General features: G+C 41.1%; 1 protein-coding gene and 1 long non-coding RNA gene across 2 annotated transcripts; one reads left to right on the plus strand and one right to left on the minus strand.

Moving 5' to 3' along the window:
- Positions 1 to 5,007: 5,007 nt before the first annotated feature.
- LOC111258742 (bcl-2-like protein 2) lies at positions 5,008 to 26,945 on the minus strand. The gene is made up of 2 exons (XM_022830225.2): positions 23,416 to 26,945; positions 5,008 to 7,383 (listed from the first exon to the last, which is right to left on the minus strand). The coding sequence occupies exons 1-2, from the start codon at positions 23,875 to 23,877 to the stop codon at positions 7,231 to 7,233; spliced, it is 615 nt and encodes a 204-aa protein (XP_022685960.1). The 5' UTR covers positions 23,878 to 26,945; the 3' UTR covers positions 5,008 to 7,230.
- LOC147753735 (uncharacterized) lies at positions 7,357 to 8,055 on the plus strand. The gene is made up of 2 exons (XR_015310272.1): positions 7,357 to 7,445; positions 7,766 to 8,055. It is a non-coding gene; the product is annotated as an uncharacterized LOC147753735 (long non-coding RNA).

Below are 26,945 nucleotides of genomic sequence, written 5' to 3' on the forward strand. Positions count from 1 at the left end.
TATATATGAGATTTTCGTTTCATTCAGGCACCGAAGATAGTAGGGGGGACTACTGTTAACATTGTCATTGTGCTAAGATATTGTACTTCAAACAGGAGTAGTGCAGTAATAGTAATGATGATGATGATTATTATTGATTGTAACCTGAGTAATAAAAAATCTAATGATAATTATTATAATGATTATTATACTTAAGATACTATGCGAGAAAGTGTGGAAATCACGTAGCGGTAGAGAAAAGCGGCCAAACGCCGGCTGAGCAACGGGCTCGTCAGCGGGAGGTCCTCGCTCGACACGTCGGGACCATATACCCACTCCCTGCTCTCTACATCGAAGAATCGTTATTTGTCTTTGGTCGAAAGTTGAGATAATGTCATTGTCACGTCGACAAACACTAACAAAAATAAAGAAACAAGTAAACTTTGCACCTTAACGTTCTTTCCCTTTGCAACCAAATAAAACAAAGCTGCTTGTATTAAGCAGCCAACCGCTGTGGCCCATATATTATTTAACGGGCTTCGTTCCACCGGTTATTATGATTATACAGGAATAAACAAACATAGCTATATATAGATAGCGCGGTGGAAGTAAATGATGCATTAATGTTCGAACGATCCTACGAATACGACAAAAACTAGAGGTGGCATAGTGTTGATGGGATTCAGGTCCGACGGCTCTTTGAAGGCATTTGTAATATTTCTCTGTATATCAACAGTAACCCTAATAGCAGCGACAGCCAAAACAGCAATTTAATAGCACTGATGGTGACAGCGGCTGTAGAGTACAAGAAATAAAACACACGACACGTAATAACTGCGATACACGTAATTCAGTTTTTCCTAGTGCAATCGTATCACGCACAGATTCCCTACACAGGCCCACACTCACTTGCCATATTAAAACATCACAAGGCAGCGGCAACAAACATGAACATGATTGTTCACGAGTCAGCGAAAAGCCGGCCAATGAAAACACACATCAGTATAGAGTATGAAAATATAGAAAATGTCTCGGCTTTTGTCTCGTATTGAGTTGGGTGTGTTTATTTCGAACGTTGAACGTGACAGCGACGTTTGTTGTGCGTTACAGATCTTGAACAAACAGGTTGAAAGAACATTGAGCAGGAGAATCGTCCTGCTATTTCCGCCTTTCTATCTAAACATAGGGACAACGTTATCATTGCGTACACTGCAACCCACCGGAATACAGAAAGTGTCAATCGGAATGTGATACTTGAAGTATTCACTGTATGAATAGTATAGCTAATCCGGGGTGACTTAGCTTAGGGCTAACGCTTCGTAGTGGTGTATTCGCCCGTGTACTATATGGCCCTACTAGAAGATGGGCTCTATTTACGTTCGTGGATCTTTTAAATGTTCTCTAAATTCAAGCAAAGTTTCGCAAGTGTGAAAATGCTTTCTCGTTTTATATTTTACGCCAACATTTATTTCCCAGCCATACATACAATTTCTAAAAATTCATACGTTACCTTTCAAAATTAAGCTACATTCGCTGCTCATACAGATAGAGCATCTGAAACAACACACTGACCTTCGTCTCGATCGCGATAACAACCAACTACAAACAGAACTGAATACACATAAACACAGAAAATCGGTGAGGATTATTGCTAATATTATCGTAGAGGGATAAACGTACTACTAATATTATTAAAACGAAAATTAACATGACGATGATAATAACGATGAGCGCGACCATCACTAACGATACGAAAGAAGACGATAATGAGCTGTTTTTGGCTGACTGATATATATATAACCGAATAAATAAACATAGAGGAAGCGAGAGAGTAGGAAAATTACAAGAGTAATTAAAGAGAGACGCCTATTTCTAGCAACGTATCACTATCACCACACTTTAGATATATGACGGTAAGTAGTAAGAATAAAAACGGCAACAGAGGCTAGATGATAACGGTATTGGTTGGGCGACACAAGTGAACTAATCAGAGGGAACGAAGCTCGAGTATACCAGAGGTAAAAAACGGCAGCAAGTAGGAGACATCTTGCTTCTTGTTCACCTTGAAGAGGAACAGTTTCGCACAAGACGTGCTCTCCTCAATGGGGCGAAGGTTTTTTCTTCTGGAAAAAAAAGGACGTTTGTGAGACTTGGATGACAGCGAAGGACAAGCAGTAAAAATACATAGCAGAATAGACATCCACACACACAGACGCACGTAAAATTAAAAGACAAAAAGAAGCCATACAGTGGTGTGGAGGAAAACAACGAATGTTCCCGCACAAGTCGAGATTCGAAAAATTTAATTGACCCTTTGTTTGAAATTTCGACTCGCACAATACAAGGACACCGATGCTACACATACAAATGGATCTATAAAAAGAAAGAGGGAAAATAGTGAACAAAATATTACGAAAAAAAAAGAAGAGAAAAGATCGTTTCAAATAAGGTCATGGAAGAGATAGAGATGATGATCATCATCAGCATCGGCATCATTTTTAAGAAAAAAGACAATGATGTTTCCAAAAACACGGCGTTAAGTTCCTCTCTTAAATTTCTGTGCCATGAAGGGACTATTGAAAAACTTGCAAAGGTATGCATATATTTGTATGCATACACGAGTGTACGGATGCATGTACAAGGGAGCGAATAGGTATAGAAAGAGATATGAATCATTATCCTAATCGCGGCGGTCAACTCTAAATTTTCATCTCGTCTTTTGAAGTAGTAAACCATAAGAGTGACAAAGCCCAGAATGCTGTTGCTGCTCATCTAAGGCACTATTATTAAAAACTAACATATAAAATACGAAGCAACAGTTTGTCTGGAAGCAAAAGGAACTATAATAATTTGTCTAAGTTACCTTGAGTCTGAGTTGATTCAAGACAAAATTTAACGCTTAGCGTTGAAGTGAAGATTTCGTAGATCAAGTATGGCAATTATATGCTATGCTTACTTACTGCTGTTGCTGTTGAATTCTTATAAGTACAAGAAAATAGGGTGTTGTTCTAATTACTGATTAAATAATCGCCCGTCAGGTTCAGCGAATAATTCTGTAATGAGAAAAACGAAATAATCGAAGTATCTGGCAAGCCCTGGATACACATTAACTTATAGCAGAAGAGATAATAAATTTATATAGTCCACTCGAACGAACCGTTCTCGGTCATCGTCACAACAACAGCAACAGGGGTAATAACAAATGGCATCAACAAGAAGAATAACAGAGTGCGCCAACAACATTAGTATAACAATTACAAAACACTTATTTTCAATAAAATGGCCGGCGTAAAAAAAACAACAATACCGACAAACGAGATTTAAATAGTATTACTATTGTAATGAACCAAAATAAATTGCACAAATGTTGAACGCTAAATTTTACTGTTTTTATTGACCATACGCCGTTTCTAATTCGTAAGGTGGAGTAGATATGTTTACATGCACTTAATATACAATAATATTATACCAATAGGAGTAATTTTTCTTCTTTTTTCAGTTACGTGGCAATGTTTCAATTCATGAGAACCTTTACGATTCGAGAATACGGATAAGGTATCCGAGTGATGGATGCGGGGGACCGAGAGATGAGTTGTCGTAGATAAGAATGAAGATAGAGTCGGGGGGAGGAAAATTCGTAAAATTTGTTTTATTCACGCGAAGGACTAACACGAGTGTGCGTGAATAAACGAACTAAACAACAACAACAACAACAACAAGTTTATTAGCGACTCATTTATACATAGATCGGTCATAAGATATATATATATATATATGGGAATTTAGAAAACTCAGGTTCACCTATTTGGGGTAACTCACACACTAAGTAAAAATGTCAATTTCCAGAGATCTTATCCTTTAATAAAAGCATATAGTAAATAATAATGAACCATTTAGTTTAAACAATCTAATCTATTCGATGTGTGTAGAGAAACGTACATATTCTGTCTGGACCGCTAAAATAGCCCGACATTTCTGACCCAAAATGTTTGCCTAGTTACGTTAAAAATAGTAAATCAGTTTGCAATGTGAGAGTAAGACATTTTTATCCAAAGATTTCTTGCCAATTTTGACAAGCTGGCTATATATAGCAACACGATTGGCGCTAACGTGAAATCTACAACAGATATTTCTTCTTTTGAAAAAAAAAAATCGAGAAAGCCAATTCGTACAATTTTTAGCTGGGTAGCAGCTTTCCGAACGAACGCGTTGCGAATTTTATATTACCATTCATAACTGTCGATAGTGACAGATCTCGTATGCCTATGCGCTGAAGTTTAGCTGGTATAATAAGCTACGAGTGCGCCTCATTTGAAGAAACGATTTTCGGAACAAAGTCAAGATCGTTTTGTAGCCTATTTGGCAAGCGTACAACTCTTCGCACACTTGTACTCGTGCTTTGGAATCCTACAACATCAAACACCAAAATCTTCGTGTGCGACAGGCTCAAGGGTTGCGATTGGCGAAAAATCGAGGTGCTCGGGCTCGTTTTCGATCTCCTATTTTATATAGAGTTTCATCCATGCGGACTCCTTGCAAATGGCTAAGGCGCGGGGCAACAGATAGACACAGCCGCTTCGCGGACGAACCTTGCACAGGATGACATTAGGGCTTGGAAGATGCATCATGCTCACCTTGCAATGTACGATAGCGTCGTCAAACTCGGGGCTTAAAACACCTGGTCCTGTAAATAGGATCGATAATTCAGGTCCTTCGGCTAGAGCCTATGATAAAACAGCGGCGTTCTTTGCCGGTTTTTTTTGACCTCATTATTTCGTCTGCGTCTAAGACATGACCATGGTGCAGACATACGAGGTTGGTACATCGAGAATAAACGACTCCATAGATAACTCCACTAGCTAAAAGCTAATCGACATTTTGAGATAATCTTCTCTTAACCGTGGATTACTGAAAACCTGAACGTTGTCCATTCAGAATCATCTCAACAATGAGACCAAACGGAATAGCGTAACATATTATGCCTATTGCACAATCCTATCGATATGATGAAAAAGAGTGTTTCGTGTATAATTCAGTATTAAATGAATGTTCATTTTTATTAGTAACCTTTTTCTGCCATTTTGTATGTGACATAAATAACACTAATAATTTTTTTTCGATGCACTTCTACTCTCTGTATCAGTTCCACAAGCATGCATATATTCGTGTTCAGTAATAATCCCTTCGCTTCTTTCGATCGTAATAATAATATTATCTTCAACTATCCGCAGTCCAGTCTTGTTTGAAGTCGAACCGACCGCGGACAGTAACGCCGTTTGTACAATATATACAATGCAAATGTTTAATCATAGAAAATGTTACTGTAAGAATTTTACTTAGCATAATTAATTACTAATGTATATATATATATATGTATATATGTATATATATATATATATATATATATATATATGTATATATAACACATACAATTTGTAATACGATTAGTTCATACAAAATTTATATGTTCGTTGCTGTTTTGTGTACTGCGTATGCAAGTGTTGTGATTGAAAAATGGCCACCTTCAGGGGACCATCTGAAATGATGTAATAATGATTAGCTTGTTCAACCCGTCTTATTTATGACATAAGATTCTGTAGTGGTGAAGCCCTGCATATGTAAATGCTACGCTGTCACCGCACCGAAGTTATCCAAGTATTCAAAGTCGCACTTGGCACATGGTAGTTTTTAGTCACTCTTTCGTAAAAAAAAGCGGTATTTTCAAAATTTCTTCCGGCTAAAGAAACAAGCTTATTTCGTCCTTAAATTGAGCCCGAAATTATTTATTTCATCTATAAGATTTTTACTCGAGTTGAAACGACTCAGCTCTGGATTTTTGCTTCAACTAGTCAAATACTAACGGTAGGCTGATAAAAAAAAGGATATAAAATATTGCAGAAGTTAGCAATTAAAGAAAAGTATATGGAAATTTTGAAGGAATAATGGTGATTTTTCGCTTTAAGATTGGCGGATGTTTTTCACCAGACTCACGGAATATCTTTTCCACCTTTCTAGCCATAGGAAACCGCTGTAGGAAGAGGGCATATTGTGACGTGTACAATGGACACGAAAAAAAATCAAAGAGTATAAATGCTCAGTACCTGCTGAAAAAAAATAAGATGATTTTGGAACGTAGTTATTTGTCTCGTACGAAAATCATGTCATTATAGTAGACAAGAATGACAACAGCGAAGATAGATGTCCACACACTGGTACCACTTCACATTTTAGCGCCGTGCTGTCAACTGTAGACGATTATATTTTTGCTTTTTTTAGGCTCTACCCATCTGTCGTATTTGTGACCGACGTCCTTGTTGTTGTGCTTGCAGCAAATACACTGAGTCTTGTATGGCTCATGTTGTTACAAGTTAGTAATTACAAGTCATAAGTGGAAAGCTGTTGAATAACTTTCGTGATATCTGTTTTGTTGTCCACTGTGTTGTGGCTAGCAAGCGTTGCCTAGCGACAAACGTCAGTCTGAAAAAGCAATTGCGCTGACACTCTTGCGTTTTGCCCTTGGTGGACGCACATACACAATTTGCTTTAACTCGCATATAACTCCCGTACATCGTACGCACGTGCGACTAGTTCTGCTTATATTAATTATTACTCTGTGTCTGTGTTTATCTCTATCTATATCCCTTATGCCTTGTTAGAAATCGTTTTATTTGTTTTTGTCTTTCGCCTATATTCGTTTCGCCATGTTCTCTTATTTTTCAGTCTTTTTTTTGTTTCAACATGTTTTTTGTCTTTTCAAGTTTTGCCTTTTCGTGAATAGCTTCTCCAACTCATCCGCGTTACCATTCATACCTCACCGTATATTTTTTGTTTTTCATTTTTATCGATTCTACATTGACCTGAGTGTATTATCTAGATACGAATTACTGACCCTGACTTGAACGCATGATGTCCAAGGGATTGGTCGAACTGTTTGCTACTCTGCGACGAAAATGTGTAGCTGAATTCTTTCATCGTAAAGGATGACGATAACTTTTGTAATCATCCTTAGGTAAGTCATTTGCTAGATTACTCGTTTATTGATGAGTCAGCCAACTGAGTGGAAGCTACATAGATGAAAAAAATCGTCCGCTCGATTCGATCAAGGCCGCATAGTTATCCGAATTACCATTTCAGCTTGCCAGTCCATTGCCAAATATAGAAGGGTTGGAGCCGAGCGACTCCCGCAAGACAAGCAACTCATGCTCTGGCAAAAGCATCTGGCAAAAAGAAGTTATTCACGAAGGTTGCCGTTTACGATCTCGACGTTAGAAAGGCGCCAAGAGCCAATGCACCGATCGCCACGCCCGCCACTCCACAAAACGCGTTCCGAAAAATAGGCCACACCGAAGCGTAATCATCGCTCCCGCTTCCTTCATGCTCCTCCTTGAACTGTATGAGTCCCGCCTGGAATAAAGAGAAAACAGCAAAAAATAGTATAGATCAGTGTTGATATAGGCGAAATGAAGGTTTGTCCGTTTGAGAGGCCGTATTTGTAGAATTTGCATGTGGCGAAGATTTCCAAGCGTAGAGACGTCTGACTTTATATCAAGCGGTTATAGTTCTGACATAGTGTTAATAAGCATGGAAAAATTCTATTATTGTATTATGGGATGACTGGAACATAATTAGCAAATTTCAGTTATATATATAACTATAATATATATATACACAGGGTGTTTCAAACTTAAATAGTGATTAAATTAGACAGTTATTTTTCAAAGAACAGTGACTGGTGCCAACTATTTAGATTGAGTGCTAAAATCTGTTTTATTATCCATTTGCAAAGACTTTGGTGTAGATGGTGAATTTTGTCTTCTAAACAGATATGTTGGAGGAAAATGTGCCGAAAAAATAGGTTATCCAGCCCCTTTTCGAGACCTGGCATCGATGGATTTTTTGTGCATCAGAAGACCTCAAAGCCACAATCGAGTTTGTGAACCAACAGCTCACCGTTATCGACAAGTATTGATTAGAACAGTAATAATTTTGAGTATCTGCAGTAAAAGGTAACGCTATATATTTCGTGTAATTTTTTGTAATGTAAATATATAAATAAAAATTTATGTTGCAATCATTCGAATAGTATATCATTTTTTATATCATATATATACACACATAACTGTAATACACATACATTGCTGGGAAAAGTTACTTGATAATTACAGAATTTCAGACTCTTTCTATTACTTTCTACTCAATTTCACTCTGTTGCTACTTCAGCAAACGTAAAATGAAAATGCTCAAACTGTCAAGCATCTCTCTCAAACTGCCTAACCTTATATATATAGGCATATACCGACATTGTCAAATTGTCACTATGATGAGCATAGTACACCTAGTTACCATCTATAGGTAGCAACCTATCCTCGCATCTGGAAGGCATTTCCTGTCATGCCAACAAAGCAGTCGAAAAACGTCAAGGCCGACCGAACGTCCTAGCTCATCCGTACGGGTATGCCTGAAGTCAATGGGGTGGCCTAATTTTTGTAGCATTTTTAAGTGCCCTGCTATGGCAACCATAACTAACAAGCATGCTGCCATGCTGGTTCAAATCACAGAATCGGAAAAAATTATTATCATATGTAAATAATCAAGAGAATGAAAGATTAGGAAGGAAATATATTATTATTATAATATATAATATAGTAAGGTTGCCGTGCCGTTTCGTAGGTCTGTTACGAAATTCACGCAAAATCCACTTCGGTTAGACCACAATAAAGGCGAGTTTTTAATGTTATACCTAAAAATAGGTGATTCTGAAAATTTATTTACATAAAATCTTTAATACATTTGACCATTAAACAATACTTGATTAAGACAAATAAAATAAAATTTCTTATAATTTTCGCATAGCAATTTCCATCCAAATCGAATTTCAAGCTCATAGAAAAACTATATCCCGTCTTTGTTTAGGCCTTTACAAATATACGGCGTTTGTTCGCGTACCTTTAAGGGATTGTTATATTATGGGAGTAATGGGAGTTCCTACGGTAGCTCCAAATGATTGCCCTCCCTCTTCCTTGATTTACCTTCCTAGTCTACTCACTTTTCAAAGCGGTGATCATCAATACGCCCAAGAGCAACAACGTCATCAAGCAAAGACCACCATGAAGAGGACATCTCATGTCCGCTTTCGTGTTATTGCCAAGCGTTGTGGGAGCGTCGTGGTTCGGCCTGCCCCCAAGGGAAGCCGACATAAGGGCGTTTGCCGTGGTAGCGTTTGAGCTAGCAGTGTTGAGAGCGTCGACACCGTCGTAGCGATTCAGCAGTAGGTTCAAATAAGTTGGTATGGTATCAGGCGACATAAGCTGAACTATGGGGACAGCACATCGATTGTGTCTGTTCACAGTAAGCGCACTGTTCGCATCATGCACGAGATGATGAGCTTCTTTGGTCTCTTACAGTGACTGGTGAAACGATTGGTCAGCATTAGTTCATGCAAGTTATCATTGGTATCTTTCCTTTCGACTTTCCACTAATCGCCGTCGTACTCATCAGTACAATCACTATCGTTACGAACTTGCTTATTGATTCTCAATAGCAGTATTGAATAACATCTGGTTGGACGAGCTGGCTGGATAAAGGCCGAAGCCCCACGATATGGAAAGGCGTCGCAAAATCAAAACGGGATTGACATGTCGAAATACACGAGACAAACAGAGAAAAACCTTGGCCGTACCAATCTCAACGAACAAAGTCAAACTGCAGATATTACCTAGAGAAAACGCATTACATAAACTGTTACAGCAGTAAAAACTGGATCGTTCAACAGAAATATATCGTAGTTGTTTGATTTTGCTGTTATGATCGGATCCCATTAGCCTCACGCATCGTAGGTTTGCCGGTGTGTGTCGAATCTTGATGTACATCGCGCTTAGCGCGTCGTACAGCGCTCTAAAACGCGGAAGGAAAAAAATGAAAATGCCCCCACGACCTCGTGATCAAACCAGAATTTTTCTCAGGCCTCACTGCCGAGCGGTGTGCACCACACGATACAGTATCGTGGCTAAGTCTCGATCAATGTATTGTGTGTCAGTACGACGCATCGATGGCTGATGCCCTCTTAGTTCAACAACAGGTGAGGTTCTTTCCACGGGAAAGGAATCAACGAGCAAAACTGCTCGAAGAGAAACAACGACGAGACATAACTACCTGTCCTAGAGGCGATAAATAGTACTTTGAAAAAAAATTACATGGATGAGGATATGTAATAAAGACAGGCAAATGGGTTGAAGAAATCGGCTACAACATCAAGATGTAGTTACATAAAATTGTGGTCACCTTTATTTTATTTCGGCATGTACTCCAAAAAATCAGGTTGGTGTAGGCGTGTCAGCATTACAGTTTTGTGTATCTAAGGATAATTTTTTTTACCTGTTAGATGATCAATGATAAATCAGAAGGGAGACATCATTTAAACTCGTTGTCCATTGGGGTTTAGTAAAATTGCTGCTGGTGCACGATCAAGGCCTATTAGAGCTTTATAGTGTCGTCACCCCTGGCTTTGTTTCCATTGGAAAGTTAATACAAAATTTAACAACGAACAACATGATAGGCACGTCCGTCTGCACTGCAATGAAAAGAAGAACTAATCACATCGCGCTGAAGTGATGCTTCGAATCTATAATCGGACTACACTTCGCGTGGCTTTTAATGCGTGTATATAATCGCGCGTCATTAACTTAGCTTGTCAACAATTGAAAGGATATTAGACGGCAGTCTTAGTGTACTTAAGTGACCACAGAATCGTGTCTACCAAACCGACGCTTTCTTAGAAGGCAGCTCAAGACAGGCAGCACCTTTGTCGAATCCGTGAAAGTCCAAAATATTTTAAACATTGAGGTCCACTGGGTACCTAACGTTCTCAAACAACGTCAAACTATTGAAGTTGAAGAATAATCGAGAACACGTTACATGAGTCGGATGATTCAAAGCCGAACAAGCTCGATACCTTCATATCAGTCTCACCGGACCGCTATTCATACCAAAACAGTCGTGAACAGATTTCAGAGAAATGACCAGATCCGGGTGGAGTTAAGCACAACACTGCGCATCGCTTACGAACATCAATTTTACAACGACTGATCCGACTCGAAACAAATAAACGCGGTATTACAACAAATAAACGTTGCCATTTTCTTAACGTTGTTACCGCTCCTGCATGGCGGTCCGGCTGGGGTCTTTCCCAAATAACATCCTCAGTAGCATCTTACCACAAAGTTGTTCTTACTGATTCTGATGGTAACGATAGTCACGTTATGGGGTGTGAATGAGGATTAGTTTTTTAGCCTTTACCATCTCACCGAGATGAGAACTTCGCTAAATTTAACGATGGGTTCAATGGACAAAAACAAGCCTAAGAGCTCAACAACAGCTCGATTACGAGAATATCTATTGTAAGACAGATGCTCAGCTTGGCATACCACTACTTGAAATTTGTCGACCCAGTCGTTATCAAATCTTCAAATCTGCTAAAGTAAAATTCACAGAAGGCTTCACAGTGAAAAATCAGAGTTTTTAGAATTCCAAAAGTAAGCTCTGTTATGAATCCACAAATGTGCTATAAAGTGGATATGCGAATGGCTTATTTTATAGTAACCATAACTAATTAAAAAGTGGCCAGATATGCTTGTCGAGAAGACTGAGTTGTTTCCATCGATGCATACACGTATATTGCATAAATATAAATTCGATCAAAAAATCGTCAAGAGAACGAGGCAAATGATCTTCCGAATTTTTGCAGATCATGCACGTAGCAGTCGCTAGTTGAGACGTCCTGAGACCTCCCTACATCAACTTTTGTTATTTTAAAGAGATGACACACTAAATCCAATACAGATCTATTAAATGGCTACGCATTATCTCAAAGCTAGGAAAATAATTATCACATATTTGTATTGACTATAACCAGTCCATAATGATTTTATAATTAAGCCTTATTACGTGTTCCAAATGCGATCTAGCGGCATCCTCGTTGTTTATTTTCAAAATTAACTATTCGCTTATTCGCGAATGAGATTAGTATTACTCTCATCTAAAAGGACCAATAGTAAGTTATTAATCGATCTGATTTCGTCGATGCTCGCCCACCTCTATGTCATTGTTTAAATCTGATCCAAAGAGATCATCTTCGTTGATACTACATACACAAGTAACTTGTCTCAATGGTATCACGAACTCTTACTGAATGCACTAGTATGTATACATACACTATGGACCATAAGCAAAACTGTAGATATACTTTAAAATAAAACTTATATTTATGAACTATTTATGCTATTAATAATATTCGAACGCAGAAGCGTTGATATTCTTATCTTTTATATCTTTCACACACATTTTATGTAACATATGTCAATAACAACATTATCGATGGTGTCGTTACCGATCAAGTAGCATCAACAAACATCAAAAACCTTGTCTACGGTCGCAACGCAAATAGACCGCTTAAAGGCCCGCAAGCCTCCACGTACCTGCTGTGAAAACTTTACTATTGACAAAGTTAATAGCAATAGTAGCAACAACAATGTTAATTGACGCCCTTTGCCTCGTGATTGGTAACAACAATCAAATCTAATAGGGAATAGTGTATGTCCAATCAGCCAAAGAGTGGTTCATTTTGTGAGCACTGAACTCGCAAATACAGCATATCTTGCTATTAACACCGACCAACGATACTTATCATTAGTACAATTGCGACGACTTGAAATAAACAGCATTAATTGCAGTAATTGGCCATACAAAAGTTAATCGATTTGCAGAAAAATTAATTATTCTTGCGATCGAACCATGCTGACTTATGACAGTCTATTTACTTGCTAATCTCTTCAGCTTCTGCATCGACTCGATTCTTGATCGACTGACCTGGGGATACAGATCCCCCACAGCAGCAGCGGTAGCAGCATAGGAACACTACATCCGAACACATAACCGTTCCGGCTAAGAAATAACGCAAAGACAACATCATTACTTTGTGTTTGTCGTTGTAGAACTTGTTTATTTACCTCGATTGCCTTCTGCTCGTCCTAAACAAGATCATCCTCATCACTATCATCATTTTCGTCATCCCAAAGGAATTTTGTGCTTTTCTCGGGTTCGCAATTGCATGCCGTCGCCTGTTACTGTGTCTGACACGTACTGACATAAGCGATTTTTTGTGCTACTTATAATTTGTCATTTCTTTTTTTTGCTTCGCACCGCGTTTAGGCATTGAGGACGTAATGCAAGATGCGCTACAAAATGCAGACAGCAGACGGCCCGACACGATTTTACGCTGGTCAGAACTGTTCGCTACGTACGAGAGGGAATAGTGGTCGCAGTTTATGCTTCACATTCGATAGTGTTGGACTCATGGATGGCCACATAACCAAAAAGTCAGCCAGAAATCGGTACGATAGATTAGCAGATTCTTCATCATCAGCAACCGCTAAAAAACGAAGTGGGGCCCGACAACTACAACGCTGCTGCTGCGCCGTTGTTGTCACCAGGCCTCATTATTAAACGATGCTACAGAACCCTACCAGCTAGATTAATCCAATCACAACATTAATAATAACATCCAATCATAATAGTAATAACATCTATAGTTTGTAAACGGTCACAAACACATTCTTAGACTTTTAACTAGAACGGAGTAAGGGAAATTAAATGCAATATTTGCTTTTTTTCGGTTGCCATTTAAATACAAGGTACGTCGTTGCTGTTATTACATTGATCTAGATGCTAAAATATTAGCTGTTGCTTAGGCTACCCAAACAAGAGAATCGATTTTTTTTGCTCAGTTGCTTGATCCGATTAATAATTGATAACGATATTCACTTTAAAAAGAAATTGCTAATTCTAATTGCGTAAAGAATTAGCTTGACATTTGTTTTCACACTCAGGTGACCCAATTAATTTGAATTATCAAGAATCGGCGATGTATTTAAACATCGAGATACTGTTATAAAGACAATTCTGTTGGAGGTATAAATTGTTCGGGATCGGACAGACAATAGTAATAATTAGATACGAAAATTTTTAACAAAGGAGAACTGATTTTAGTAACGATGCCTAGGCCTCCGACCAACAGCAATTCAATACATAATAATGAGTTTTAAAGCCGTATAAACCGCTAATTCACCTAAAAAGTCAGTCTTTGTCTTTCCTTCAAGTGAACGTGACGCCCTTCAGCATAGGACCAGTTTGGACCCGATCGGACCAATGGACACTTGAATGGATCTAAAGGTTGGTTTGGATATGGACAACGTTGGTCGACCACTCGAAGTTCATCTAAAAGCTCGTCCGTCTCTGCTATATAAATGAATACGGCACGAGTGCAGCAACGGACGAGAATAGCGGAGGCAGCACGCCTAAATTTCCTTTTGCCCCGAACTCAACCAGCCAACCTCAACCGCAAATGGGTGAAAAATGGGTCGATGTGTCGCCTCTGTTAAGAGGCGGTTCCCCGGCCGCGTTCCGAGCAGTGCCTCAACGCACTTTTATTCGGGGATGAAACTGTTGCCGACAACAGCCGATAAACGCTCATTTCACGAGCACGAAGACGTATGCTTCGTAAACGCGTGCTAATGTACAGGCGGTAAGCGACTAAGTGAGCCCACAGCGAGAGCGCCACATTAAATCTACCGGATGCGCTTAAGACAGCCTCTGATCACGTCCGATAGGATTGGGAAAAACCGTTGCGTGAAAGGATTTGTTTGCCTGGCAGGCACCAGAGGTTCGACAGTGGTTAGCCAGCAGATCGCATTATAAGAGAATAGCATCAGCCAGAGTTTGCCATATGATGCGTTTCTGTTCTCTGTATACTCAATGTATGTGTAAGAAATATAATGCAACACCTTTCAATCCTGCTGCGCTACCAATGCAGTTTTTAACTGTCACCCGTCGGTGAAAAATTGAAAGGTAAAAGGTCCACTTTAGACTACCCAAAATAATGCTAAGTAGGCTCCGCTATTAGTTAAGGAAGTGTACGATTTTTCGACAGAAGAATTTTTATATCATTCGTATGGTAAACTTTCAAAACAGTAAATCGAAACATGGCCACCCAGGCTTAACGTTACTAGACAACTTAACGGGCCTAAAATCTAGCGGGTTTACACAATTTGAATGAGGCACTTTATGGAAAGGCGTTACATGTGCATCACACGGTAAGTTGGCACAGGCCAAGTTAAGCAAGTAACCATGGGCATACCTAAATACCCTTTGTCTTCTTTTTAGGTAATGCAACATCAAAGCCAGGTTTATGACACACAAATTTATCCCGATGTAACAGAGCTTTCAAAAGAAGTTTAGCGAAGTCCTGCCTGTGTTACTTTGTTAATTGCCAATCATGGTCGCGAGTCGTTCGGCTTTTTGAAACTAACTAAAGATCATGAATTCACCTTGTTTACACCAACAAAAGTAGGAACCCGTAGACAGTAGGCGAGAGGTAGTCGCGTAGTCATATGAGACAATAAAAAATTAATATAGTTCTATACAGGACATTTGAATTTCCTCGATCAAATTTTCGCGATTCGTAGAGGGCAAGGATATAACACTATTTCGACACCAGAAGATGTCACAACTAGAGATATACTTATTTACTGCCAACATCGTAGCTATATTATTGAGCACTTATCTATAGTAAGCCATGACGCCCTGTGTGCCCCAGTTAACTTGCATAAGCATAAGAGAGACGCTGTTAATAAATCACATATAATAGCATTGCAGATGCTCCTCGTACTATAAATGGGGAAAATCGCTTCATTCAGTACAGGTCAAAGACAAACTGGCAAGATTGTCGCCCACGACACATTGTCGAGCATAACGTTATCGTAATTACTGTCATTTTGGCTGCAGTCAAGCGTAAAATCATATCTGCAAATGCTCATTTCTCCGGTATGGGCATTTGCGGGCTTTTCGTTAATCGGGATCCCGATTTAGTTATTTTTGTTTTACGACCAAACAATGCCAAATTTAGTCTTTCTCTCCATTCTATTGTTTTCATAGATATTCCGTTTCTTCTACCAGGAACCGACTCACTTCGTAATTGTTTGGTGACAGTTATCAAAAAAATAGGTCAGTAAATGGTTATATTAAGCAGAGTAGCCAAATGCATTTAGTAGATTCAGAAATGTCTAAGTCATACGCGGTACAGGTTTGCTTTGTAATGGGTCGTCTGCAGCTATATCATTTCCAAGTCTTTACTAGCTAATTGAAATAAAACTATCGTAACGTACAGGGGTGTAAAGATGACATTCTCTGATGCGGTCGTAACTTCAACTTACTTATCTATGGGTTGGCTACGGGTCTACTCCTAGTAAATTTCATCCCAAAAAAGGTCCTCGAAACGATACCAGTCCTACTGTTAATGATACAATGGTAAATACAACCAAACCATTAGCCACATTGGATACGACAACCATAGTAAATCATCATCGTCGCCAGGTTCATTTTGTTGCGGTGTCAACTTGATTGACGCTAGCAAGCTATAGGGATCAAAAGTCTATGTATGCGAATGATTATGCAGGCCATTTTGAAGCAAGTAATCTAAGCGATACATTTTGACAATAATGACCCACTTTCGCATCGCGACAAATCTCAATCCCCCTCCTTCTCTCTCTCTAGGTTTATTGCTTCGCACGATGTCCAGCTGAATCTCAACCTTAACGGTTCAAACGGAAGACGCAGACGACACGAAACTTAGAATATAAGTCACAGACTACTGTGTACTACGCTGCCTAAGTGGATTAGGGTTTCACGGTGGAATTGGTTCGGGCGATGCCACCCTGTCAGCTGAAACTTAGTACTGCATCATCACAAATATATATATATATATATATATAGATAGATAGATATATATTGATCTGTGGGGTGTACAATGAAATTAGCACGCTAAATACAATCCACAACGATCGTGACCTACGACCATCGGTTCTTTAGACACTTCTAGATTGAGAGCTATTGCAAATTAACAATTTGCATATATAATAATGTTAATAAGTTTTCATTAACATTATTATATACGCACAATGACAGATCTTATTAAATGCTTAAATTTGAAATATTTTAATTAGTTTCTCTATGTCCTATTGTTTTCCTTACATTGCACGCGTCTGCCGAATAACAGTCACCGCAAAAATCTCCACTTTGTCGGAAGTCGCGCGACGCCTGCCAATTAACAGTTCCCTCACTAAATGTTCGGTTGAACGAATATTACTAGTGACGAGCCCCAAGTTGCCATTATTGGCGTGCCCTCGTTACTGCTAAGTTTTCGGCTTCAAGACCACCTCCCCTGGTTTTTGCGGCTTGCAGTTGTTTGCGACCCTATTCCGGCGATATTCTTCAGCAGCCGCTAGCGGTAGTCACACAAGGATAACCGCCGCAGCGACCACGGAGAGAACGACGACAGCGACAGCTTCAGACTAAAAATTCCTCGACTCCTCAGGTTTTCTCGCGACCAAAAACGCACACATGGCTTCGACAGCCGCGGCGTGTCGTCAAGCCGAGAAGAAGCTAAAAATAGCTAAAGAACGCCAAACTTTTCCTTCACATAAAAGAATGACAGTAAGATGACGGCTGGACCGAGTGAGGGAGACTGGCTAGGGAATTTTCAACCAAAAAAAAATTTGCAGAAGGTCTCATCTTCGAATAGTTGGCTGGTAAACCGGCGCCGATTCCTGTTTACCGTTGTCCGTTTCTTTTCACCATTGGCCCTCAAAGCCTACTATTGTGAGCTCCGATTTGTGAGTCTGGCTCTATTACTGAATACCTGCATGGTTCGGCTGTTCGGCTCTAGCAAATGACTGGCCCTATCAATGTGAGGGTCGTAGGGGAGCATGTATCTACGACGGGCCCTCGCGTTTTCTCCGGCTTTTCTTTTTTCTTTCCGTTCCTCTTCAGCCGGTTAGCTTGTAGCTGTTTTCAGCTTTTCTTTGCGCCGGACGACTCTTGTCCGTGAACGGCATTTAGTTCTGCTGCTGCCACCGTCGCTGCTATGGTGACCGGCGTGGAATGTGGCCTGACAAGTCACCCTCTAACTCCCCGTAGCCAGTGACGTCGCCGACAATCCAATGATTTCGATGTGTAATTGTTACACACACCTACGGCAGAAACATAGCGCATCCGCGGCTATCGATGGCTGGCTTACCGCAGGAAGGAAAGTCGATGATGCTGGCGCGGTCGGCCGAAAGCAGAAGAGAAGACCCTTCTGACTGGATTTTTCTGCTCTTGCCACGGCGTTGTGTTTGGTCGTAGAAGAGGCAGCGGAGGCAACAGCAGGAGAGAGTATAGACGCAAGCTTCTTCTACCAATGATGGCTTAGAGAATCGGATACCACTAGTTCGAGGAAACAATTCGGGACAAAAAGCTGAAGTAACAGCAGCGGAAGGCACTGTGCCAGCAGCTCTGGCAGAAGCCGCTGAAGAGCATTCTAAAAACCAAAGAAAGCCGGAACCAAGAAGGAAGTTTGGTGGAGTAGGCTCTTCGCGCACAAAAGCTCGCGCACACACGGATCTAAACAGACACTAAATAGGCAACGATGTGGGATTCCGTTTGAATCGTCATCCTGGCTTTCAATACGCGCTCAAGATGCGTCGAAGCCGTTGGTAGTATGAGTGGTAAGATTATCGCCGGATGCTTTCACGACCCTGGGGAAATGCATGACAGGTAGAGTCCTTTCAAAGACAATCCCTCTGTCTTAGCTTAAGATTCCTTTTAATATTGGTTCCTTTTTGCATGAGAAGACAATAGAATAAAGATCAAGTTGGATTAGACGGCTGAATTAGGAAATAGAGTCGTGAACCGGTAGAATGGCAGGTCAATGGTGAAAATTGATTCTTCTAGTCATACGCTAAATCCAAGCATTTAGTGATTACTAGAAATAAGAACGGCCATATTTTAATAACAGTTGCGGCTTTTTCTAGAATATAGCGCTTATAGCACTGTAGAATGAAGACTTCAGTAAAGCAATATACAACAGTGCATTTGAGTCCTATGATATTTTATTGCGGCGTATCTTTCTTGGAGCTGTCCTGAATACCGTAGGGTAACTTCCCTCAATTATCTTCTCTTGGGAGACCTAAAGAAAATGTAGCTCCATTTTTATGGACTAGACGCTTACTCTGTAGGTATAAGGAGACTCCGATCCTACGTTTATAGGGTGGGAACGAAAAGTGGAAAAGCACTGGGCCGGGCAAACCATAGTGAGACCTCAATTCTCGAACTTTCTAAGAGAGGTGAACAGAATATAACAACACATGCCGACAACAACAGCTAACGAATAATACCAATTCATATAGGCATTCTGCCCTTTGCAACTAAAACGATAGTTATTGATATCGATACAAAAATGGAGGGACACAGTCTAAACTTAAGGCCGGCCTTTAAACTGATACCTTTGTATAATGTTAGTCCGTTACCATACTGTGCAGCCCGTATTGTAAGAGTTTAACCAGAAAGCAGGCTTCGTTCAGTTATTATTAGAGTATACGATAGGGATCTTTTCGATGACAATCTTTTTTGTGGCCAAGCATTTCTCTTAAAGGAATATCTTCATAAGAAAGGGGCTGAAAAACATAATGGCGAAGCCTAAGAAATACACTGAGTGGAAACAAAATTATTTCTGTGATACTATAGTGTCATAGGCCATCGTGGAATATTAAAAAAGAGCCTCCTCACTAACGCGTTGTTAGGCCCGTTTCCTCCTTCTATAGCTAAAGAGTTGACTGGGAGTAGAACTATAACGCTCAGAATACGCCTAGCCTTAGTCGCTCACCATTCGGATTGAGCGCGATGAAACCGTTGGTTTTAATGAGAAAAACCAAACTAGTATGCGAGCTTAGAATGAGACATAACTAATGTTTCGCTGTCTACACGTAATAGTATTGTGATATGGATATGTTTCCCGGAAGCTTACTGGTAATTCCGTATCAAACAATATGCATACTCAACCGCTACTACGTGACCCAAACTGGCTCAAGACTTTATCGTTGAGAGACGACCTATGCATTAACGACCATCTAAAATGGTGAAGCCGTCATTTCTGCAAGGATTAACGCAATAAAATTTGGACTTGGCTTAAGCTAACTAAACGCAATCGGTGTAAATTCCGTCAATTAGTTTACTCATTGCATCATATAGGCCTTAAAATAGGTTGATACTCTATCCACGTGTTTTCCAAGCGGCAAAAAAGTTTATCGATCCTCAAATACTGCGCTCAACCAATGTATCAATTCTATGCTCATTCCACCCATCGTACGAAATACGAGTTTAATATTCCGATAGGCGAACGCAACCGTCGTCAATTCTCACACGCAATGTGCTCGCCTTAAGTGTCGAAGTGCATTTGCAATGTTGAAAACGCTCTAAACCCAGATGAACTGCTTTGCTCCACTGCGAATTTGCCGCTGAATCATTTTTTGGCAAACTGTCATCACATACGCACTCAAACACTACGAAAAAAATCGGAATGTGCTAGCTTAGTAGTCCTAATAACAATAATACACATAATAGTAGTGCAAGCAACACAAAAATATCATTGTTATCGGTACGTCTCAACTATCCGACAGGTCGCTAGCATCTAACTAGAACTAAGCTTTGTTCGAGCGACTTCCCGCATAATACCATGATTCACGGTGCACAGCAGGTCGGCGTTGTAAACAATTTCGACGTTGAGAGATGAGCTCGACGACGACGACGTGCCTGTGTGTTTGTTGCTTGGTAATAATGTGTACTCGTGCGCTACCTGTGACGTCAACACACCATTTACAACTGACGACAGCCGCATGCGTAAGCGTGCGCCAAACTGATTCAGCCTGTGAGTCCGTTCTATTCAACTGATATAGTTGTTTTGCGCGACAAGACTATTGCTCGCGGCTGATACAGGGAAGGAGATATAACGATTAGTTTACTTTCTTTTTTCCTTGTAGTTTTGAAGATGGTTTGGATATACAAGGTTTTTTTTCATATAATAGCTTTGCTCGGGAGATAAGTTGCGTTTGTTATCTAGGTACTTTTGGGTGGTTTGTTTGAACATGTTTGTGTTACGCAATGCCGATCGTCAGTAGCAAAGGGGGCGGGTGAGTCGTTTACAGGATTCACCTGCAATCGTTCGAACTATTTATTCCTCGATGAAAAATCCGGCTCTAATACATTCGTAACCCGTACAAATACGATGCAATCTTTGTTACCGATCATATCGCTTATAGTTTCAAACAGCGGTGCCGCAGTGGGTTTGTTGGATTTGTTCTTATTAGTAAATTAAGTCTTATTTCTTTGGTTATTCATTGACGCCGAATTGGTCTTCGCTTTGGTACCAGCAGTAGCCTCTGGCAGCCCATATCGTAACAGAGACAAAAGCTCCAGAAACAGCAAGCGAAGTCGTCTTAACAGAAAAGCCAGTTTCGCCTTCGACATGTCAACAATTCAGCCAGTAGAAGACCAAGCCACACGTGTCTTAAATAAATAGGAGCTGACGTACGCTGACAAGACGTCACTGCTCTCAAACCGATAGCTCCACCAGCAACGGTTAGAAGCAGCGAAACTGTGGGGCGTGGGAACGGAATCGAATGGAATGTGCTCGCTCGTCGTTCACTACTAGCTCCTCGCTGCTTCGGAGCGATCCCATTTGGATTTTCTGCCCCGGTCGACCGTCATTCTCCATTCTCCTGGCCTCTTATCTTCCCAGCTCGAGCTGCGCCTTTCTTTCGGATAGTACGAGACAAACGCAACGACATTTTGTTGGAAGACGACAAGAAACATTTGCGACTGTGATGCCGGCAGCGGCGGAGGCCCTGACCGTAGCGTCAGGTCCGTAGCCAGCTCGGATTCGGCTATGTAACTCGTCCAGAAATCGGTGTAGTTTGCAAAGCCTTCTCAGAACTAAGGGGACTGATAAGTGAAATGTGCGTCACTTAGCACATGGGGAAGTTATTGCGGCAAACAATCAAGCTGGAGAGTAAAGATACTTGTAGAAGTTAGTGTTAAGCTTGAATAAAACTCCGTGGAACGTATTTAATTCATGGTTGTAGACATCTATTCTATGTGAATATATGATTCGGAAGTTTTGTGCAAAGTCTGTTTTTTTTTCGTTGCTGATTATAAACAAACTCTATGGTAAAAATCTAGGAAAACTCTCGCTAGATTCGCTTCGCAGTATTGATTGTATACACAGTAATTGGAGACGATTTTGGTTTATTTTACAAATTAATTTTTAGTACATGGTCAGAGTTGAATTCAAATGTTTTACATTTCAGAAACAGATGGCTGGTTCTCAACACTAAACGAGGTGTAACTACTTAGGTCGAACGTAGACCACCACGTGTTCATGACACTAGTATGCCAACACGTTAAAGCTACATTATCATCACGGAGACAAAGTCGGAATTTGAAGGAGATTGGCGTGTGTAAACTTTTCTAGCATAGCACTTATTTAAATAATGGCACACATACGAAGAAGGAAAGCACAGATATTGTTCCATTTTTGGAAATTACTAGGTTCATAGTTTCAGTGGGCTTAAATGTGTATGGACCATTGTAGATTAAATTTGTATCCGGCCACAATGACAGATTCTATACATGTGAAGCCAACACACTAATATGAAATCTTGTCACTTCAAATGATGTGTCATGCAGCAGAGCTTGGAGCAGAACTTCAGTTGGTTCTCGATAGAAGAAACGAAACGTTCGAGTTTAGGCAGTCTAGCTTTATGCTTTGAATTACTTTTGCAATTGAATAGTCACCTAAATCATTGAGAATTCCATAGGATTAATGAGATTGCAGCACTTCTACTAGAATAAACCGATGTCTAACTATAAGTGACTTTTGTTCATTTGAACAATAAGCCATTGTATACGCTTTACATATAACCCCTGATCGTCCAGCTGAGCCAACACTATTTCTGCGGTTATTTTAGTTAATGTGAATATTTATCACCAGTGATGATTGTGATGATGACGTCTTTTGTTGTGTATAACTGCCAATCTCTTACGACCCATGCTGTCGTCTGAGGAAGCGCTTTTATTGCTTTCCAAAAGGGTCAGCTTACACATGCGTCTACGTCCTGAAAACGTTGTACTGGCATCTTGAAAATACATATGTCCTATAGATACAAAACGGTAGCCATCTCATTAGCCTAGTAGATAGGCCACGTGATTATGCGTGTCTACACAGTCAATTTAAATATTGCATTTTGCGCTGACATGTCTTCAAACACTTGTCGTCTGTTATTCTTATCACATAGATATGAAACAAAGAGAAGTTCAGTTATATCTATACGATTTTAGAGTATAGCATTCGAAAGTATGTGGGATTTGGGCTTCGGAAAATGCTCCGACGAAACATGAAACGACATGATTGATTAGATCGTATTCAGGATTGTATGTTCAATTAAATTTGTAAAACATTACCAGTGAGCTAACTTCCATTTTCAGCATTTAATGTGCTTCAGCCTCACTTACCCATCCCGTATGCGTTCGCACCCAGGGTACAACTCGCAAAGCGGTGTAGTTCATAAGCCACTGAGAAGTCTGTTCGATGCATTGCTCGCCTGCCAGCTGCTTCTCTATAAGATGATAGGCAAATTCGACGGAAAAAACGAACGAAACGACAACTCGCGACCATGAAATGCCCTCGGCGAACATTTCATCCAGAACCGAAGCGTACGCCGGTTCCACATAGCCATTGGGCAGGTCAAACCGTTCCACCATCTGTACGACATTTTCCCGATATTTCGCTAGAAACTCGTCACCGAGTCCACGAAGAGCCATACAGATGTCTGGAGGATCAGCCGTAGTCGCTCCTACGCCTGGGGGATTCCACCGGACGCCCCGTTTGTGTAGTTGATACCGAAAGAAGTCCTGCACAAGCTCAACGACCTGGCGCTGTTCCTCTGTCGTAAGGGTATCCATAGCAGGAGCCATTGGTCACCGACTCAAACACCAATTACACACTAAACAGATAAGGATACTAATACACGTCGCACACAACAGCGCGTTGAGGCCCGAGACTCGCGCAAAACCTTCGTTCCCGATATGGACACTGGGCAGTGCGCCAACGCTTTATCGCTACCGAACAACACGTCGACGATCAATTATTCCGTTCCACGTTAACGCCGTCAACGGCCTTACCGTGATTCGTGGCGTTGACGGTTTGCGGCGTGGGGAAGTGATGATTGCCGCAATGCAATTCACGACACGCAGTGCTGTCAACAAGCTTCTTGAGCGAGTCTCCCAGCTGTGATGCTTGGAGACGTCGGTTTCTAGTATTTCATTGATCTTCGAATCATCTGACTACGATGACTTTGGAGCTGACTTGCAGATGATTGCTGGCACGTCCTTCTTTAGCCATTCGGTGGACTGTTCCTGTTGTTGCTGACACCACTGATTTTGTTGTACCAAAGAACAAACCAGCATTTCCTCAACTAGCTAAGCGATATACTGTAGCATCAACCTATCCGGGTTACAGATTCTACTGGAAGCAGCACTACCACAATCTGGCGGCGGCGGTAATGGCCTTCCTAATACCACAAGTATCCGGAAACCGGCAACTACTCCATAGATATGATATGGTATCATTAACAAACGTCCGTAACTGCACCTCAGCGTCTGTACTTGCGTAGGTCACTGCGTCACTAGAATTTTTTTTCAATTTGATGATGACACCAACAAGCTCCGTACACTGTTGATAAACAAACGGCCGCGCTACATCCGGCAGCAGCTGTTAGCAGCTGTGGCTTTTGCGTATGGCGCTCGATTGTACGTTGATCTGACACAATTTTATTACGAGTCAGCTTGGCAAGTAAACATGCCCTTTGAGCTGGCTGCTCAAACAAGGTTCAGCTATAACGTCAAGTGAGATTACAAGCGCAAATCTGGCAATCGACACATTAGCTTAACGGTGTGACTTTTAGCGTTAATATTTATTACTATTTTTCTGTTTTTTTTCGGAGTGCTTGTGGTCAGTTGTTCAGTTACAACGGATTTTGCTGTTCCACTGACGATACTGGCTTACTGTTGTATACCTCTTTCCTGAGTCGCACGCAGATCGTTGCTGCTGTAAGACCGTCCCCGCGTTTTAATATAGGAGCCAGCTGCAGAAACACTCATAGCAGCTAAACGGAACATGCACTATCCCGCTGCCTAGTCGCAAGTCAACGCCACTGTTCGACGACAATCAACAAACGATCACGAGAACAGACTGCGGTGTCGTAGGCTGAACACTTCGCAGCAGTGTTGTTTATTCTTCGATATTTAGCACGTTCGCACCCACTCGTCCGCTTGTTCCACCGGAGAATTCGACGACACAGACACCAACGCCACTAGAATTCGCGTTTGTTATCCTTAATATTGTCTCGGCCCTGAGTCTGTGGCCTTTTCTGCGTTCGCCGTTGCCGTCCCGCCGTCCTATCCCTACCCGTATTCGTCTTCTCAATCAACCCGGACGGTACTGGTGATGTGGTTGTGCACGATTCAGCCAGTAGCCAAACGACAACCAACGAGAAGCAGCGGCAGCAGCGGCGGCAGGACCAACAGTAGCAGACGACAAACGACAATGAGCTGAGGGGCTCTGTTCGCCGTGGTCGTCTCTGCACAACAGCGAGAGCTGCCGAGTCTGGGCGCTGCTCGCTGTCTCTTGGAGCTGGCCGCTGCGACGACCGGGGAGCTGGCTAGCTAGCGAGCGAACTGTCGCTGGCTAAAGTTTAGCCGAATGTCTGTCTATCTATCGGACTGCCTGCCTCGCTGCCAGACTGACTGTTATAAGCAGTGATTTTTACTATCTACCGCTGAAAGGGGAACATGAGGTAAAACAGAGTGGATGGAGCGCTGTTGCCTTTGCTGCTCCATACGCGAGTTCCGAAGGTACTCGTGTTCCGTTTCGATGGGACGGCTACCGCTGAAATGCCAGTAGGTGCCGATGGAACCAAAAAGCAAACCCACGGTGGCGCAGAACCCATGGTCAGATGAATCGAGCTGCAGTTCATCGAGTTAAAAAAAAATTCACAGCAATACAGTTAATTTAAAAGTAATGATAAGTTTGTCAGTTCTACAAGCTTTTTCTTCGGTTGTCTTTGCGTGGTTTTTCTTTGCTATTTTGCCACCGAAGATTATAGATGGTCGAGTAACATTAGAGGGAAAATTATAAGGAGACATAAACAAAACGGCATGAGCGACGAAGTAGGCAGGCATCGCCTACGCCTGGGCGAAAACCAGGCCCACGTGAGAGCAGAAGTAATTTTCTAGAGTTTCAGATTTACCTTTTTCGGAATTTTTTTTGTAATGGTCAGAAAGACGTCCTTCAGTTGCCATCTTGTTGGAACGGAATGCATGTTAACCATTCTTAACAGCGGCCCGGGCTTAACAAGCAGAGCAAGCAAAAGCAAAATAGACTATTTTTTGTTTGCTATTCTCTCCTTTTGCTGACGATTCAGCAAGAATTTTCCGTATTGAAATTGACATTTATTACGCATTGTTCGATAAAGTTTGATTCGGTCACTACTGTTGTTGGCCAGTGGCGACCTGCTGATGTCTGTGGGCCGTCCGTCGGCCTAACTTGGCTGGGCATGGATTGTACAGGGAGCCTCTTCTTCTTAGATATACCGAAAATAAAAGCAAAGCCACAAAGTGCGAGATGTTGAAGATTGCATCTGATCGACACGATCTGCTCGTGATCAGCCGCTTCTGTCCCACGGAAAAGCGGTGCATATTGTGGGCCGCTGTGCAATTCAAACGAAGCGCGCGAATTCTGGGCCGTAGTGTCGGCGCTTTACCTGCGCTGTAAGTGTGATGCACAAATTTGTGACCAATTTACTTAAGCGATTGTACAACGAAGGGGGTAACTAAAAGCGGAAAGTCGACCGACCGATGGTTACCGTCGAGAGTAAAATGCTATTATAGTATAGACGATGATAAAACGAAATGATGGCTCGTTAGAAGTATGGAAGAAAGGAATAAACATAGAACTGTTCACACACAACACTCTGTTGTTCTGT

This window comes from Varroa jacobsoni, unplaced genomic scaffold (genome assembly GCF_002532875.2).
Source record: "Varroa jacobsoni isolate VJ856 unplaced genomic scaffold, vjacob_1.0 scaffold_258, whole genome shotgun sequence".
Taxonomy (NCBI): Eukaryota; Metazoa; Arthropoda; class Arachnida; order Mesostigmata; family Varroidae; genus Varroa; species Varroa jacobsoni.